The sequence below is a fragment of the Nycticebus coucang genome, chromosome 22 (assembly GCF_027406575.1).
Source record: "Nycticebus coucang isolate mNycCou1 chromosome 22, mNycCou1.pri, whole genome shotgun sequence".
Taxonomy (NCBI): Eukaryota; Metazoa; Chordata; class Mammalia; order Primates; family Lorisidae; genus Nycticebus; species Nycticebus coucang.
In genome coordinates this window covers 39,882,772-39,898,373 of record NC_069801.1, presented here as the reverse complement: position 1 = coordinate 39,898,373, position 15,602 = coordinate 39,882,772, and the positions used below count along the sequence as shown (strand labels likewise).

Genomic DNA, 15,602 nt, shown 5'->3' with positions numbered 1-15,602 from the left:
GGTTGAGGAGGGCTGCATGTGCTGGTCCAAGCAGATTTCCCTCCTGGGGAAAGGCTCAAGCCATTCACACAGACAAAGAAGGAATTGGACTCCATCCCAGCTCATTTTTTTATCTTTTATAGGATTGGGCATCTGGAGAGTCAAAAATAGGTCTTTGCCCATTGGGACAGGAAGCCTGGAGATGGAGAGATCCAGGGGAAAGGTTGGGAGAAGAAGCTGGATCAGAGAGCCATCCAGAAAAGAGTGAGATATGGAAGGGGCCTGGCAGAGGAGCTGGACTAGAACAGAAGGCCAGTGAGGGCTGCTAGCAGGTGGTGTATGGCCACACATGGTCTCCCCTGTCATCCTGGGCCCGGTCCTCACCTTACCCTATGCTCTCTCTCCACAGCTCTTGAGGTCTGTATCCTGAAAGGTGCTGGAAGCAGAGCTTATTGGTGTGATCTGGGTCCTCAGAGCCCCCAACTCACTGCCACCATGGTAGGAAAAGGTGCCAAAGGGATGCTGGTGAGTACAGGGGCCAGACTACAGGGAAGAAGGGAAATCGCAGCACTGCCCCCCTGGGGCATCCATCCAGCAGCTTGCCATGACAGGAGGACCTAGGGGGCTCTGTGTATGGGCCTGGCTTGGCACTGCCAGGGTTTTTGAGTGCCAAGCTGCCGCAGGCCCAGGCAGGCAACCCCTCACCCAGCAGGTTAGACAGCACCAGGCTCCAAGCTCATGGCTGGGCAGATTCTGCCACAGACCCCGTGAAGGCCTGCCAGAAGGCAAAAGGTGCACTCCCCATCCTTGTCACAGAGGTGCTCTATAGATAAGAACACGGCTCTTTTGCTGAGAAGATAGTAGGACACCCAGGGCTGTTCTATGGCTGGCCTCAGGACCCCCACCCTCTTCTCATCCTCTGCCTCAGGGAGTGTTCTGTGCTGATCAAGGAGTCCTCAGTCCCTTCCTGGGTTTCAGAAAATCTCACTGTACCCTTCCCCAAGTCATGGCCCTTCCTTTGCCCTCAGCCTTGGAGCATAGCAGAGGGGGTGGTGAAGCCCCATGAGGAAGAAGGGCCTGAGGGAACAAGACTGGGTTGGTGGCTGGAGCAGGTCAGCACCTAAGAGGAACCCGGGGAAAGATGCCAGATCCAATCCCAAGGGCAGTGGTTGTACTTCTTCTCTTGGGATCTTGCTTCAGGGACAGGCTAGACTAGTCAGCTGTCAGGCAAAGAAGCCAGTGACTGAGCATGCCCCTTCCTTCAGCAGCTCCCTCCCCATCAATTCCTTCCTGTTGCTTTTCTCTTATTCAGTGAAAGACTGGTTGACCTGGGGTCTCTGCTGACTCCTCCTCCCCAAAAACCTATCTCTCACCAAAGATTTCTGGACTCAAAGTACTTGCTCCAAAGAGATGGTCTGGGGGGGAAAGTGGGGTGGTCCTGCTTGGGGTTCAGGATATTTCACCTCACGCTGTCCCGAACCCCCAGCATCCATCCCCTCACCCACTCCCTCAGGCCTGCTCTGATCTGGCCCCTCCTAGTTGGAATCAGTCTGAATAAACCATGGATGCTCAGAAATGGGCACAGACAGAGGTCTTAGGACCTGACACTTGCTAGGGGTGGATCCTGTATTAGAACCCAAACATGACCCTGCTTTTCCCAGAAAAGTCTTAGAATATATAGGGGGCTGTTATTAGGAAGTGGGGGTGTGGCTCTGCCCTACCATGGAGATTCTGAGCCCCGTGAACCCTAAGAATCTCTCTGAGTTCTCTAGCTGCTCTTCATTCTCTGAGGTGACCTGGAAGGACTGGGACATACAGGCAGGAGTGATGTAAGTCCCATTGTCCCAGAGTCTCTGCCTGAGCTGGGCTTCCCAGACCCTGTGCTCTGCCGGCCAACCCTGCTGGCCTATCTGTGGCCAGAAATACTGCCTTGGGACTCCCGTTCCCAGCACCACCATGTGCCTAAAGATAGCTGGGGCTCGCTTTCCTCCCTGCTCTCTGCCCTTTGGCTTCTGCCCACTACTGCTGCCTTTGAGGCTTATAGCATCTGTCCCATGGGCACCCCCAGTGGTTGCTTGGAGATTCTATTCCTGCCTCCTTCAGTTCTGCTGATGATCTTGGGCTACTCTATTCTTGGGTCCCAGTTTAGAAGCGAAGCTGCCTCAATTCAATGCCTGTCTCCAGGACACAGCCTCTGAGGTACACTGGCACCTGGCCCCTGCCAAGCCCCATCTCGACTAGCATGGGCAGCTGAGTCAGGACTTACTAGGTGTTTCTGTAGTCCTAAGGGCAAGTGGCTAAGGAGGTGCCTTTCTAACATGCTCCTACTTTCAATGCCTTCTTAGGTCAAAAGAGAAGATGTTGAGGAATGTTCATGTAAGCCAATGTCACTTGGACCTTCCCATGTTGTCCTGACATGTTGGGAGTGGGCAGCTGGCCCCTGCCATGGGGTCCTCACTTCCATTTCCCTTTTACCCCAGGTTTGGATGTGAGGACATTGGCCCTTTAGGCCTCTTCAGTGTTGACGGATGACCTGTATCATCCTTGGAGCCTCTGCCGGGCTCTGGAGCAGGTGCCCCACAGAGGAGCAAATTACTTCCCAGCACGTGCCCAGACCCACGTGCCTGCTGCACGTGTCCCTCCCCGCACTCCCAGCCCAGATGGTCTCTGCCAGGCCAGCTCAGCTGCCTCCGTCACGCTTCAGCAGCTCTTAGGACAGGGCTGTGCAAGAACCCAGCTGGCCAGGGTGCCTCCAAGCCTAGGAGCAGCTGGGATGCTTGGGGGCACTAAGGGATGAGTGGAATGGTCTTTCCATGGAGACCTAGAGCCTCTGCACGTGCAGGGCAGGGCTGCCTGGGACTCAGAGGACAAGGGGATGGAGAAAGGAGCCAGGATAGGAGGCAAGAGAGCTCCCACTGGCTCAGCTTTAACCCTACCATCTCACACCAGTTCCCAGGCTGGCCACCTCTGTCCCCTTCCCTCTGCTGCTCCCCACTCATAAAGAGTCTTGGGCAGTTGAGGTCGTGGTGAGTCTCGTTGGCCTCTTCCCATGTCTTTGAGCACACTGGTTGCTTCTGCCATCAGAAGGCCTTGTGATGAATAACAGCAGAGTTACTCATACTAGGACTGTGGATGCTAAAGTACCTACATCCCAGAAGGCTTTGCAAGTACCACCAGCCACCTGGGGTTCCCCGCCCTAACCTGTTCTCTTATGCTTTGATATGAGGATTTACTGTGAGTAAATTTACTCTTGTCTACAGTATCCATCAAGGACCTTTCCAAGTTGACCTGTGGGTACTCACAATGAGTACTCACCTAGCCTGTGTCTTGACAGGTAGCAAGTGATCAACTACTAGTACAGTCTTGGCAAATGCTAGGAAGTCACCAAGCACAGGGCTTGGCACATATTGGGCACTCCCTTCATAGAGGGCTTGCTACTCCCTGGGGCACTCACCTTACCTAAGTCTTGGCACATATCAAATGCTTAACTAGTACAGACAAGGCAAACATTGGACACAGCTTTAGTAGAGAGTCTGCCACCCCATAGGCACTCATATGGCATGGTACCAGGCCCACAGTGGGTGCTCACGCAGCTTAGGGCTGGGCACACATTGAGTCCTCACCTGGCACAGAATTTTTTTTTTTTTTGAGACAGTCTCACTTTGTCACCCTCAGTAAAGTGCTGTGGCATCATAACTCACAGCAACCTCAAACTCTTGGGCTCAAGAGATTCTCTTGCTTCAACTTCCCAAGTAGTTGGGACTACAGGCACCCACCACAAAGCCTGGCTATTTTTAGAGACAAGGTCTCTCTCTGGCTCAGGCTGGTTTCAAACCTGTGATCTCAGGCAGTCCACCTGCCTCCATCTCCCAGAGTGCTAGGAGTATAGGCATGAGCCACGGCACCTGGCCCCAGAATTTTTTTCAATTTTTTTTGTTGAGACAGTCTTGCTTTGTTGCCCTCAGTAGAGTACTATGGCATCATAGCTCACAGCAACCTCAAACTCTTACATGCCCTCACCTAGTGCAAGACCTTGCAGATCATGGGGCTCATGGCTTGGGGCTGACACAATGAGAGCTCTCAGCATTGGACTTGCACACAGTGTGTATTCTTACAGCATCAGACTTGGCACACAGTGGGTACTCTGCTGATTCAGGTCCTAGCACACAGTAGATACTTTTCTAGCCATAATGTTCAACACACAGTAGGTGCTCTCCTAGCTCAGGGACTGGCACACAGTGGGCACCTCCTTATATAAGGCCCAGCAGTCCAGAGGTGCTCTCCTAGCCAGCACAGCCTGAGTAATGACTTTGTACTAACCCTAGATGTGCAGCTACCCGCTCCCCAGTGAAATGGATAGTATCTAGATCGAGAAGAGAATGCCCAGCCTTCCTGAGGCTTCCTCTCGGATCATAGAACCCTGTCCTCCTTCCTCCTCCCCACCTGCCCTCTAGCCCACTCACTCAGCTATGGTCTGGCCTCCCCAACTCATCTTCCCCACAGCCCTCCCCCATGCCCCACTTCTTAGTCATAGCTCAGCAAGACCTTCCCTACAGAGTCACAGAGGACAGCAAAGCCCCTAGACTCCTTGCCTCTCTGGAAGCATGCCTACTCTTATTTATTTATTTATTTATTTATTTATTTTGTTGTTGCGGTTTGGCCAGGGCTGGATATGAACCCGCCATCCTCGGCATATGGGGCCGGCACCCTACTCACTGAGCCACAGGCGCTGCCCAGCATGCCTACTCTTATTAAGAAAAGTCAGAGACAGGGGCTGGAGAGTCGGCCTCCCTAAGTGGGGCTAGAGCAGCTGGATCCCGCTAATGAGGCCTCATTACGGCCGGGGCCCAGCTGGGCTGCCACCGCCTCCTGTCCCCATGGCCAGAGCCAGGGAAAGCCATCCAGCCAGGGCTGCCTGTTCTGGGCACCCAGCCCAGGCCAGGGCAGCCAGAGCCCAGAGCCCACCCTGGGTGGATCATGGGTGACTGGACCTTCCTGGAGCCAGTGGCCCCGCCAGCTCCTTGGCCCTCAGTCTGTGCCTGCAGGAAGTCAGGGGAGTGTGTCTGGGGACCAGGCTGCATGAGGCTGGCTCAGTGAGCAGCTGAGTCAGCGAGATCTGAGGCCATCCACAGGAGACTTGCTTGAGCCACTTCCACCCAAATATGGAGACAATAATATAGCTACTTCTCTGGTAGCAAGCAGTTAATATGTCTTATCTGTTACTACTATTACTAATGCTCACTAGATTCAATGATTGGCAGCTGTTATCCCCATTTAGAGATGAAGAAACTGAGACCAGGCATGCTAAGTCACTTGCCTAAACTTATATGTGGTGAGAAACTGACTGAGCTGGGGCTCAAATCCAGACCTGATGATGCTAAAGCCTGTGCCTTTTTTTTTTTTTTTGAGGTAGAGTCTTACTATGTTACTCTCGGTAGAGTGCAGTGGCATCACAGCTCACAGCAACCTCAAAGTTTTTGGCTCAGGAGATTCTCTTGCCTCAACCTCCCAAGTAGCTGCAACTACAGGAGCCTGCCACAATATCAGGCTATTTTTTTCTTTTCTTTTTTTTTTTTTTTTTTTTTGCAGTTGCCTTTGTTGTTTTAGCTGGCTTAGGCAGGGTTTGAACCTGTTAGCTTTGGCCGGGGCCCTACCCACTGAGCCAAAGGTACAGTATAGGCACTGCCACCAGCCTGTACCTTTTTTAACAAATGTCATTCTGAGATCTGGCGTGGTAGCTCACACCTGTAATCCTAGCACTCTGGGAGGCTGACGTGGATGGATTGCCTGAGCTCACAGGTTCTCGACCAGCCTGAGCCAGAGCAAGACTCCTTCCTCAGGCTTCCTCTCTGATCATAGGACCCTGTCCTCCTTCCTCCTCCCCACCTGCCCTCTAGCCCACTCACTCAGCTGTGGTCTCTAAAAATAGCCAAGCATTGTGGTCAGCACCTGTTGTCCCAGCTACTCGGGAGGCTGAGGCAAGTGAATCACTTGAGCCCAGGAGTTTGAGGTTGCTGTACGCTGTGATGCCACAGCACTCTACCAAGGGTGACAAAGTGAGACTCTGTCTCAAAAATAATAATAATAATAATAATCTACCTGTGTCAGGCTTTCTGCCGACATCAATTCCACAAGAGACACTTGTGGCCACTTGTTTGTGGTATCTTTTTCTTTTTTTTTTTTTGAGACAGTTTTACTCTGTCACCCTGGGTAGAGTGCCATAGCATAATAGCTCACAAAAACCTCAAACTCTTGGGCTCAAGTGATCCTCTTGCCTCAACCTCCCAAGTAGCTGGGACTACAGGACTCTGTGATGACCACCTTCTTGGCTAACGCTATCTTTCTTTGGCCAGGAGATGGTGCAGTTCACTAGGCCAAAGCTTTCTCGCATGGTTAATCACATTCTTCTATGAGGACTCCCCATCATCTTGGCTGGTTGGGGGTCCCCAGTTCTATAGGGTAGGTACTCCTAGCCCATGCCCCTCTAAGATGTCTAAGCTGCTCAGGTTGTGGCCCGTGGATATGCCTTTACTCTTCCTTCCCGTTCCATCTGGTACCAAATGGGTCCAAGTTCATTATTCACCTGGCACCCAACTGGCCCACCAGGAGCCCACCCAGAGCCAGGCCTATAGGTTCAGGCAGCATTTGGGTCCTGAGGCCAGCTCTGGGAGGGAGTGAGCTATCCTCTCACTCTCTCCCTCACTCACTCGGTGGTTGTGAGTGTGTGTGTGTGTGTGTGTGTGTGTGTGTGTGTGTTTTGTTCCAGTAACTTGCTGGGAACAAGGGAAAAACACAACAAACCCCATGCCTCACTCTGCAACTCTGGAGCACCCGGCTGCATAGGGACTAGCTGGAGGGGGAGGGCCAGGGAGGGGGAGGCAGAGCTTCAAGAGGAGATGAGGTGAAAGTAATTGATGCTGCCCAGCTGGGCAGTGGGAGAGGCAGGGGATGCATCAGTGTCGCTGGAGCTGGCAGAGGTGTGAATGAGCAGCCCACACGGGACTCTGGGTGCTTGCCCCGGGATGGCCGCGGCTCATGGACCTGTGCCCCCCTCTTCCCCAGAACAGGTCAGTCACCTTCCAGAAGGTCAAGCCTCCTCCCTGGTGCCAGGCAGGCATGGAGGCTGGGCTCAGGGTGGGGAGAGGGGCTAAGTGGTCTGTGCCAGGAAGGGGCAGGACAGTCAGTGAGCGAGACAGACACCAGCAAAAGTGACCCAGAAAGTTGCAACTGTGCAAAGGCATGCAGGAAGAGCTGGCAGTGTGGTGGGGGTGAGGGGAAGGAGAATGGGGGGTGTAAGGGCTCCCCCAGCCCAAGAACCTGCTGAGAATCTGCCCTGTGTTCAAAGCTGCATTGTCCTAGCTCCCGGGGAGACGGGCCGGAGGTGCCCAGGAATTGTACTAATCAATACAGCCTCATTGTCTGTGCCACGACAGTTACTCCTATGGGGAGAGTGGGTGAGGGGGCAAGGGAACGTGGTACATGGGCTCAGTGGTGGAGGATGGGGGAAGGGGATGGGGCAAGAGTCTCAGCTGGGAGGAGAGAGACCCCACAGAACATTTTCCAGTGTCTGGGGCAAGTGCCCGCATTGGGTGGGAGCCAATGTGTCCTCATCCCTGGAAGCTGGGGATGGTAGGGGTGTCAGGCACAGTGTGGCTGATGGCAGCCAGGGTGAGGAGACTGGGAAAGCCACCTTCTCCCCTGTAGGACACGCTACTTGACCTTCAGAAGGCAAGAGAGAGAGGGAGAGTGTGCTGCAAGGCTACGAGAGTGGGTTTAGTGCTACACTCAAACCTTAGGACTGCTGGGGTCAACCACCAAAGTCACTTACCAGAATGCCAGCCTGCTGTCAACTTTGAAGGTAAAGGCTGCCCACATTTGCTGCAGCGCAGGCAGGACTATTGCCTGTGGTGTCCTGGACTTCTGGGCTTCTCTGGGGTGGGAGGCAAGGGAATGGACAGGACCCACCCAGTGTCCTCCATCACTCTCCCCAGAGCCTAGAGTGGAGTCTGGCAGGCCTGGGGGTGCCAGTCTTGTGTTTGCTGCCTGCAACATTGGCAGGTCCCTCTCTGCCAATCAGGGCTCCGTGACAAAACAACACAAGGCACACCCTTGCCTCTCTTACCTGCTCTATGAAGGCCTGGACTCTGCAGGCACCTGGAGTCCTGAGACATGCTCAGAGGTTGCTCTGAGGTTTTCCTTGAGGCAGGAGGCACTCATGCCCCCTGGGAACTGCTCAGGCTTGGGGAAGATTTTCCCATGGTTCTGTTCCTCCGATCCCAGCCCCTGAGTCTTTCCCACATCCAGGTAACTGAAGGCAGAGATCGGAGCCGTGGCTGGGTATCTCTGGCCCCAATCAATGCCAGGGAGGTGAAGGACAGAAAATTCTGTCATTGCAAGAAAGGTGCTGGCTGAGGGGAGAAAACTTGGAGAACAAGAACAGGGGAGTCCAGTAGAAAGTTATGGGCTCTTCTGAGGCAGTCACAATTTACCGTAATGGCTCTTCCTCCCGAATTCCCCACGGGGGCTCCGAGAAAGTTACCAGTGATCTGATTTGGCTCAAAGTCAGTCTGGGATGTGAGGTCTTGCCTGTTCTCCTCTATAAAGTTTGTCTTGGATGAGAGTTCACCCCATGAGCAAACAGCTGGGGCTGGAGAGCCCTAGACAAGAAACCAGTGGGGCAAATCCAGCCAGGGTAGCTCCGGGGTTCCTCAACGTCCATCAAGAGCAGGAGGTGGGAGCTGCAACTCACAAAAACATCCACCAGGAACTGATCTAGGAAGGCAGGGGCAGAGTCTCAGTCCAGGGCAGAAACTAGGGCTCTCTGAGTCTGTCCATGAAGAGAGAAGGGAGCATATCCTGGCATGGGTTGTGATCACCTCTGGGGGTGGACTTTGCTGCTTTATTTCCTCTTTGTGCTGTTCTGTGCTTTTCAATCTTTCTTTCTTTCTTTCTTTCTTTTGCAATAAGCTTATTATACTTTTATAATCAGAAAAGAAGCACAAAACATTTTTTAACATAATCCATAAAGCTAGTAGGAACTAATGGTAAATAGTGAGGAATGTCAAAAATAGCAAAATACCTCTGCCAGGCAGGAGAATGTCAGAGTATTAGCAGATCTACTGAAACTGCCTGGCCTAAGACACTAGTCATTCTGTGGAGACTGTCTAGTCTATCTCCTGGCTTCACAGGGGGATGCTGAGATGCCAGGAGTAGACATTGTTAGTCCAAAGAGCAGGCTCTGGAGCACCAGAGTTCTCACCTCTGCACGATGTCCTGCCTCTGCCAAGCCCAGGGCAGATCCAGATTCTACCTTCGGACCCTAACAGCCTTAATTCCAGGAGCTCATCCAGGGCAGTAAATAAGCTGGGCAGAGGGCTATGTAAAGGACTTATGTAAGAGACTATGCTCAGTGGGTACACTCAGCTGGGGACAGGCTGGAGGTTGTTAACACGAGAAAGACTATAAGTCTCCTTGAGCAAAGGAGATGCTGGGGCCTTACAACCACGATCACTGGTTCTAAGGATAAAGGAATATCTGAGGGGCATGTGTATATGGTGGCCAGCTCTCCCCACCCAGCTGTGGAAGGAAAGTTCCAAAGCCTCTCTTCTACCCAGTCTGGGAGAGCTTAGGACAAGGCAGGGAAGACCAGTCCTGGAGGCCACCCCCTAGGCCCATGGCAGTGGCCTCTCAGAGCTGTGGGGAGGGGTAGCAGGACACTGACAGGGAGATCAGAGGTGAGGGTAGGGGCTGTCCAGGAAGCCTGTGGAGTAGGGGGCCAGCACAGAGAGAATCATGCCACTATGGTTTAATTCCCAAGAGAGACAAGAGAAGTGAGTGAAGAAGAGCAGAAGGGCGGAGGTGGGTGACAGTGGGAGCAGGGGAGGCCTGGAGCATAGCCCATCAGTGGGGCTGAGCTGGCAGAGGTAGACAGGCGGCCAGTCTGGGTCAAACCATGAGCACAAAGGGTTTTTTTTTGTGGGCACCTCGGAGCCAAGGGCCATTACTGCCGGAAAGGTTAATATCAATGACATAGCCATCCACCCAGCAGATCAAGAAAAACGAGAGGCTTAGCATAAGAAAGATTATGCAAAGGGCAAAAAAAAGCTATGCAGCATTGAAAAAGGCTTAGCTGCTTGGGAAGTAAGCTGGCCAGGAGGAGAGCTGGACAAGGAAGGGAACTACAGCACCCAGAAAATACCTATGGGAAGGGCATACGTTGGAGACCCTCTCCTCCACTTGCCTGGAGGAAGGTAGGCTTGCTCCATCCTCCACTGACAGCTCAGCCCTCCCCAACCCAAGCCTCCTTAATGGAGATTGTACTGGAATTGAAGTCAGAGGCCCAGCCCTGGGTGAGGTTCCCGTGGTCAGGGCAACATGAAGCCAAGACCTTAGCCTGGGCCAGAGAAGATGGGCGCCTTCTGTGGGGAGCCTCTCTACATGGCAGACGTCTGGTGTTGTCATGGGCCTCCTGCCAGAGCCCAGTTGCCAACCCCCAGTTTCAGCCCAGTCCCGGGGGCTCCGGCCTCCCTGGGCTACAGCCCACAAGGCTTGTTAATGGAGCAGGGCCTGGCTCTTGAGGCTTAGGCAGGCAGCTGCTGTGGCATGTGGCTGGGGGCAGCACCACTCTCCCTGTTTCCCCTACATGCCAGGGAAGGAGCAGACCTCAGAGATCCAAGAGTGGTCCCACTGCACTCAGGTGGGAGGATGAGGCTTCTGTCTCTCATGCTGCTGGGACCAGGAGAGAGGCCTCAAACTTTAAACCTTGGGGACCTGGGTCTCTGCAAAAGGCCTTATCCTGCTCACCGGCCATCCTGGACCCTCAGTTGTCTCTCTTACAGCTGTAACTGCTGTTCTGTGACCCCACCCACATCCTCTGAAACTGCCACAATCCAGCATTGTGCCCCTAAGTAAACAAGTCTGGGACAGAATAAAACTGTTATTGTAGGGTCAACATATAGGAGCCCTATTTGGCTGCTATTTGTTTGGGAATAGATAAACCACTCTAGGCAGGCCTCACACCCTCCAAAAAACGGCCCCTGTGGACTCACTCCACCTGTCCCCAAAGAAGGCCCTAGGAAGTGGAGACAAGTTCAGGCAGGATCCTGCAGAGGCATGTTACAGAGGGTGCACTTAGGTTGGGGGCCACCACCTCCCAGGGTCCAATGTGCTTCAAGCCGTTTCATTGGGAAGGCCTGTCTTGGCCTCAGCCTGCCATCCTGTCTTGTCCCTCTGTGGTCACACTGAAGTCACATCTAAAGATGATGGGTGCTTATTTTGTCCATGGCCACTCCCCTGCTAGACTTCCAGCTCTGAGTGACGGTGGGGTGGCGTTCTGCTTTGGGGACCTAAGTGGCCAAATCTGTCAGTGCAGGAATGAATGAAAGAATGGATGGATGAAGGCTCGTTCAGCTGCCAATTTGCTCTGAATTCTCCTTGAACAGGACCCATGGTCCCTACTTCCATATGCCTAAACCTCCACAGAGGGTGTGCAGGTCAGCAGCCTGCGGGGTGATGAGGGATTGCAGGGTCTATGCTCAGGGCTATCCACCCATCCTGCTGCCTCCTATACCCATGTTCCCAAATGGCTGTACAGGGGCACCTGGGGCCCAGTGAGGACATTTGTCCCCTCTGTGTTCGTCTATCAGCATTTCCACACACCAGGCCACCTTGCTTACTGGCTCAAGCAGCTGTTGTCCTTGAATATGTGTCTTTTGAGCTTAGGGTCAGCATCGTGTCACCCTCATCTGTCTGAGGCCATGCTGCTCTGTCTCTGATCCTGGTGTTTTCCAGAGATCCTGTCCGTTTCTGTTGGGGCACAGCTCACCTTTAGGAGGCCGTCTCTGGCACTTAAGCACTCTCTGTGCTTCTCTGTTGGTGACTCTCAGGTCCCTCTGTCTCCTTAGTGACAACCCCCAGACCCCTCAGTCTCTGGCTCAGGGTGTCTTGATTTGCTGTTGTGCTAAGGGTGAAAGGGGCGCCATGCACTGATGAGGGGCTATCCTAGGTGGGGCCCCAGTCCCAAAGCTCCTTTAGCATGCCTTCCTTCCTCCCTGGGGCAGATGTCTTCATTAGCCCCTCCTGACTTCAGCCCTCTCTCCTGCATGTGATCCTCTCTCATTTTGGAAAGACTGTCTCCCTGCCTCCCTTTTCTAGAACTGCTCCCTGTGTTTCCCTAGCAGAGTCTATCCTCAAAGTCTAGCATGATGCCTACAACTCTGGTCTCCTCCCCCAACTCACAACCCAGCACTCCCCAGCTGTGGCCCAGGTCAGCTTCCCCAAGGGCCCACCCTGGCTGTGGGCAATACAGACAGCTCCCCTGGGCTCCCAATCTGAGTCCCAGAATGCCCTCCACAGGTCTGGCCTAGCTCAGCTGCTCTCCCATTTTCCCCCAGTCCTGACCACTTTGTGCCCCCAGGAAGAAGCCTTCAGCTGGAGGAAGGGTCTAGCATCCCACCCCCACTGTCGTCTGCCCATAGGCAGCGTGCTCAGCCTGGTGATGTGGTAGGCGACGGGTGTGGGGAGCTGTCTGGACACAGGCCCCTTTGTGCCCAGCCTGACTTGGCTGCTGGGTGTGAGGCTCAGCTGCTCCTAGATCCTTACCCAGCGGGTGGGGGAGGTTGTGGAGGGTCTGGGGGCTCTTAGCCCTAGTGCCTCCTCAGTGTCCTACCACTCAGATGTTGGCAGCAGCTCCACAGGTGAGCTGGTGCACCTGGCATGGGGTGCTGAGAGGCTGATATGGGAAGCTTTGCTCAGTGCCCTCTGGCAGCTGTTCCTCCCTTTTCCCCCCTCCTCTGTCAGGCCCGCCTGCAGCTCCTGCCAGCAGAGGGGAAGCCCAGATGCAGGGGTAGTGATGTCCATGGTGCCCCTGCAAGGGAGGCCCAGAGGGTCAGTCAGGGAGCACAAATGCCTTGCTGATGGTGGCTTCTCTCCTGTCCCCACAGAATGGTGCTGTGCCCAGCGAGGCCACCAAGAGGGACCAGAAGCTCAAACGGGGCAACTGGGGCAACCAGATCGAGTTTGTACTGACGAGCGTGGGCTATGCCGTAGGCCTGGGCAATGTTTGGCGCTTCCCATACCTCTGCTATCGCAACGGGGGAGGTACCCAGTGGGCACAGGGCAGGGAACAACCACTTGGGTAGAGCCCACCTACCAGGGCCTGGGCCACCCTCTCCCTGGCACAGACCCCACGGCAGATAAAGGCTGGCCTTTGGCCCTTGCCTAAGGCACACCACCCCAACCCTGGCAGTCTGGTGTTTGGGTTTGGCCCTGCCAGCCTATTCCCTTGAGGTGAGGATAGGTGATAAAAGTACCCCAATCTGTTGGGCTCCCTGTTCTATCTCCTGGGTTTCAACAGCCCTCCTGCCCCCAAACGCTTCAGGGATATTAGAGGATCCCAGCAAGTTATGTTTATAAAATGAGTTGGTTAAGTCATCAAATCCCACCCAAAGAGGGTGGCTCTGGGGCCTGGATTCTGCTCAGAGCAGACTTCCTAGAAACCTCTGTCAAGTTCAAAGAGAGGCTGGGGGAGGTTGTGTCTCAGACGCAGGTTCCTGCTAAATGCCTGGCATGCTCCTCCTCAGGTCCTGCCCAATGGCAAAGGTTTTGCTGTTGGGTTCTGAGAGGAAGCCCAGGGTGGTCTTCCCTGAGCCAGACCTCTCCCTGCCTGGCAGGTGCCTTCATGCTCCCCTACTTCATCATGCTGATACTCTGTGGGATCCCGCTCTTCTTCATGGAACTTTCCTTCGGCCAGTTTGCAAGCCAGGGCTGCCTGGGGGTCTGGAGAGTCTGCCCCCTCTTCAAAGGTGAGGCCTGGACAGGACCCTCATATGCAATCGCACACACAGACCCTGGGCTGTGCTGACTTGCCCACCTGTACAAACACTGCTGACCCCCGTGGAGCCACATCAATGGTCAAAGCCATGGGCGCATGCTGAGATCCATATTTATTCAGCCTCCACCCTCCCCTGTACCACATGGATATACAGAACTCCTTGTGGGGGGGCCCCTACTTGCCCCTACAGAGGCCTCGAACTGCCCTTCCTGTGGCCTCTGTCAAAGCCTGCCCCTTGGACCCTTAGAAATTGTTAACCTCACTCCTTCCCCTAGATGAGCAAGGCTCCTCCTGTCCCACTCCCATCCCCAGCAGCACTGACTGTGTCCTTCCCCTACCCTCCCTTAGGCGTGGGCTATGGCATGATGGTGGTGTCCACATACATTGGCATCTACTATAATGTGGTCATCTGCATTGCCTTCTACTACTTCTTCTCATCCATGACACCCGTGCTGCCCTGGGCCTACTGCAATAACCCCTGGAACACACCTGACTGTGTTGGCGTTCTGGACACCAGCAACCTCACCAATAGCTCCCGGCCCAGCAACCTTTCCCACTTGCTCAATCACACCCTGCAGAGGACCAGCCCCAGTGAGGAGTACTGGAGGTGAGGCACCGCCGGGACTAGTGAAACCTGGTGGCAACCCTCAGCCCTCCCTCTCCCTGTCATGCGGCCATCGGCAGACTGGGTTGAATACCTGCTGCATGCTCAGCCTGCTGCCGGGCTGGGAGGGGTGGAGGTGGATGTAGCAGTTAGAGTGACTTACGGAGAGCAAGGAGATGGGATGTTGAGTTGGGAAATCCTTATGAAGCAGCAGTGAGGGGCCTATATCTGTCAAGACTTCAGAGGGGAATGGGGAGGGGTGGGAAGGGTGGTGTCTTGGTGAGAAGAAGCCTGAGTATAGGCCCCAGTCCTGAACGAGCAGAGGCTGGTCTTAAAGCTGAGGGGAGCCTGCTCTAAAGAGTGACAGGTAGGGGGAACATGCAGGCTGAAGAGTAAGTAGGATGCAGCACCACCTCCACAGAGAGCCACGAGGATTAGGCTTAGACTTCACACTGCCCAGCACAAGGAGCCATGGAAGTTCTCTGAGCTGGAGGGTGCCATGATTAAGATATCCTGGAGCATTTTGTTCAGAGATGACAAAGAGACCCAAGTCCCAGGGCCACCTGAAGGGGAGCTCCTGCTGGAGGTCTTCTGGGACCCTTTGTCCAAACCTGCAGGTGGAGGGCCACAGCAGAACATCCTGGAGGAAATTTCCCATGTCCTATTGTGGAACCAATGGTCAGGGCTTTAGTGGTGGGTGGGCCTTGTTCATTCATTCATTCCACAAACATTCACAACACCTGCTTTGCCAGGCTGTGTGTGCCCATGGTGGGCATGAGCAGCCCAAATGCCCTGTCTGGCTCATAAGGCAGTGGCAAAACAGATGGCTGATCACTTAAGGGGCAGGTGCTTAAGTGAATTGTGTGGTGTGGACTTGGCAAAGAGTGTGATGCTTAGTGCTAAGGGTATGGGGCAAGAAGAGGTGGTCAGGGCTTCCCAGAAAAGGGAGTGCCAGAGGCAGGGGGATTGAGAGCACCTCAGGTGGGTGAGCAGAGGCCAGGAGGAGCTGGGGGTGGTGAGACACAGTAATAAGACAAAGGAAGCCAGGAGGCATCATGGGGTATAGGGCTTCCTATGCCAGGCTGAGGATTGAGGCTTTTACCACTGTATGACAGGCCCTCTAAGTCCAGTCCTGAGTGCTGAAATACTGAAGGACCCAGTTCCCTGGGCCAGTCTCTGTGCTGGGCT

The 15,602-nt window shown here is 54.2% G+C and overlaps 1 protein-coding gene across 4 annotated transcripts in view; it reads left to right on the top strand.

Annotated features, from left to right (window-relative positions):
- Nucleotides 1-15,602, top strand: part of SLC6A9 (solute carrier family 6 member 9) — a 32,324-nt gene that overhangs the window by 5,349 nt on the left and 11,373 nt on the right. For 2 of the 4 annotated variants that reach the window (XM_053577199.1, XM_053577201.1), the window contains exons 1-4: nt 6,771-7,046; nt 12,921-13,077; nt 13,650-13,781; nt 14,159-14,417. In XM_053577199.1, coding sequence (XP_053433174.1) covers nt 6,963-7,046; nt 12,921-13,077; nt 13,650-13,781; nt 14,159-14,417 — 632 coding nt within the window. In that variant the 5' untranslated portion in view covers nt 6,771-6,962. Of the gene's footprint in view, nt 1-388; nt 505-6,770; nt 7,047-12,920; nt 13,078-13,649; nt 13,782-14,158; nt 14,418-15,602 lie in introns of those variants that run through there. The other 2 variants (XM_053577200.1, XM_053577202.1) reach the window with 2 other exon arrangements.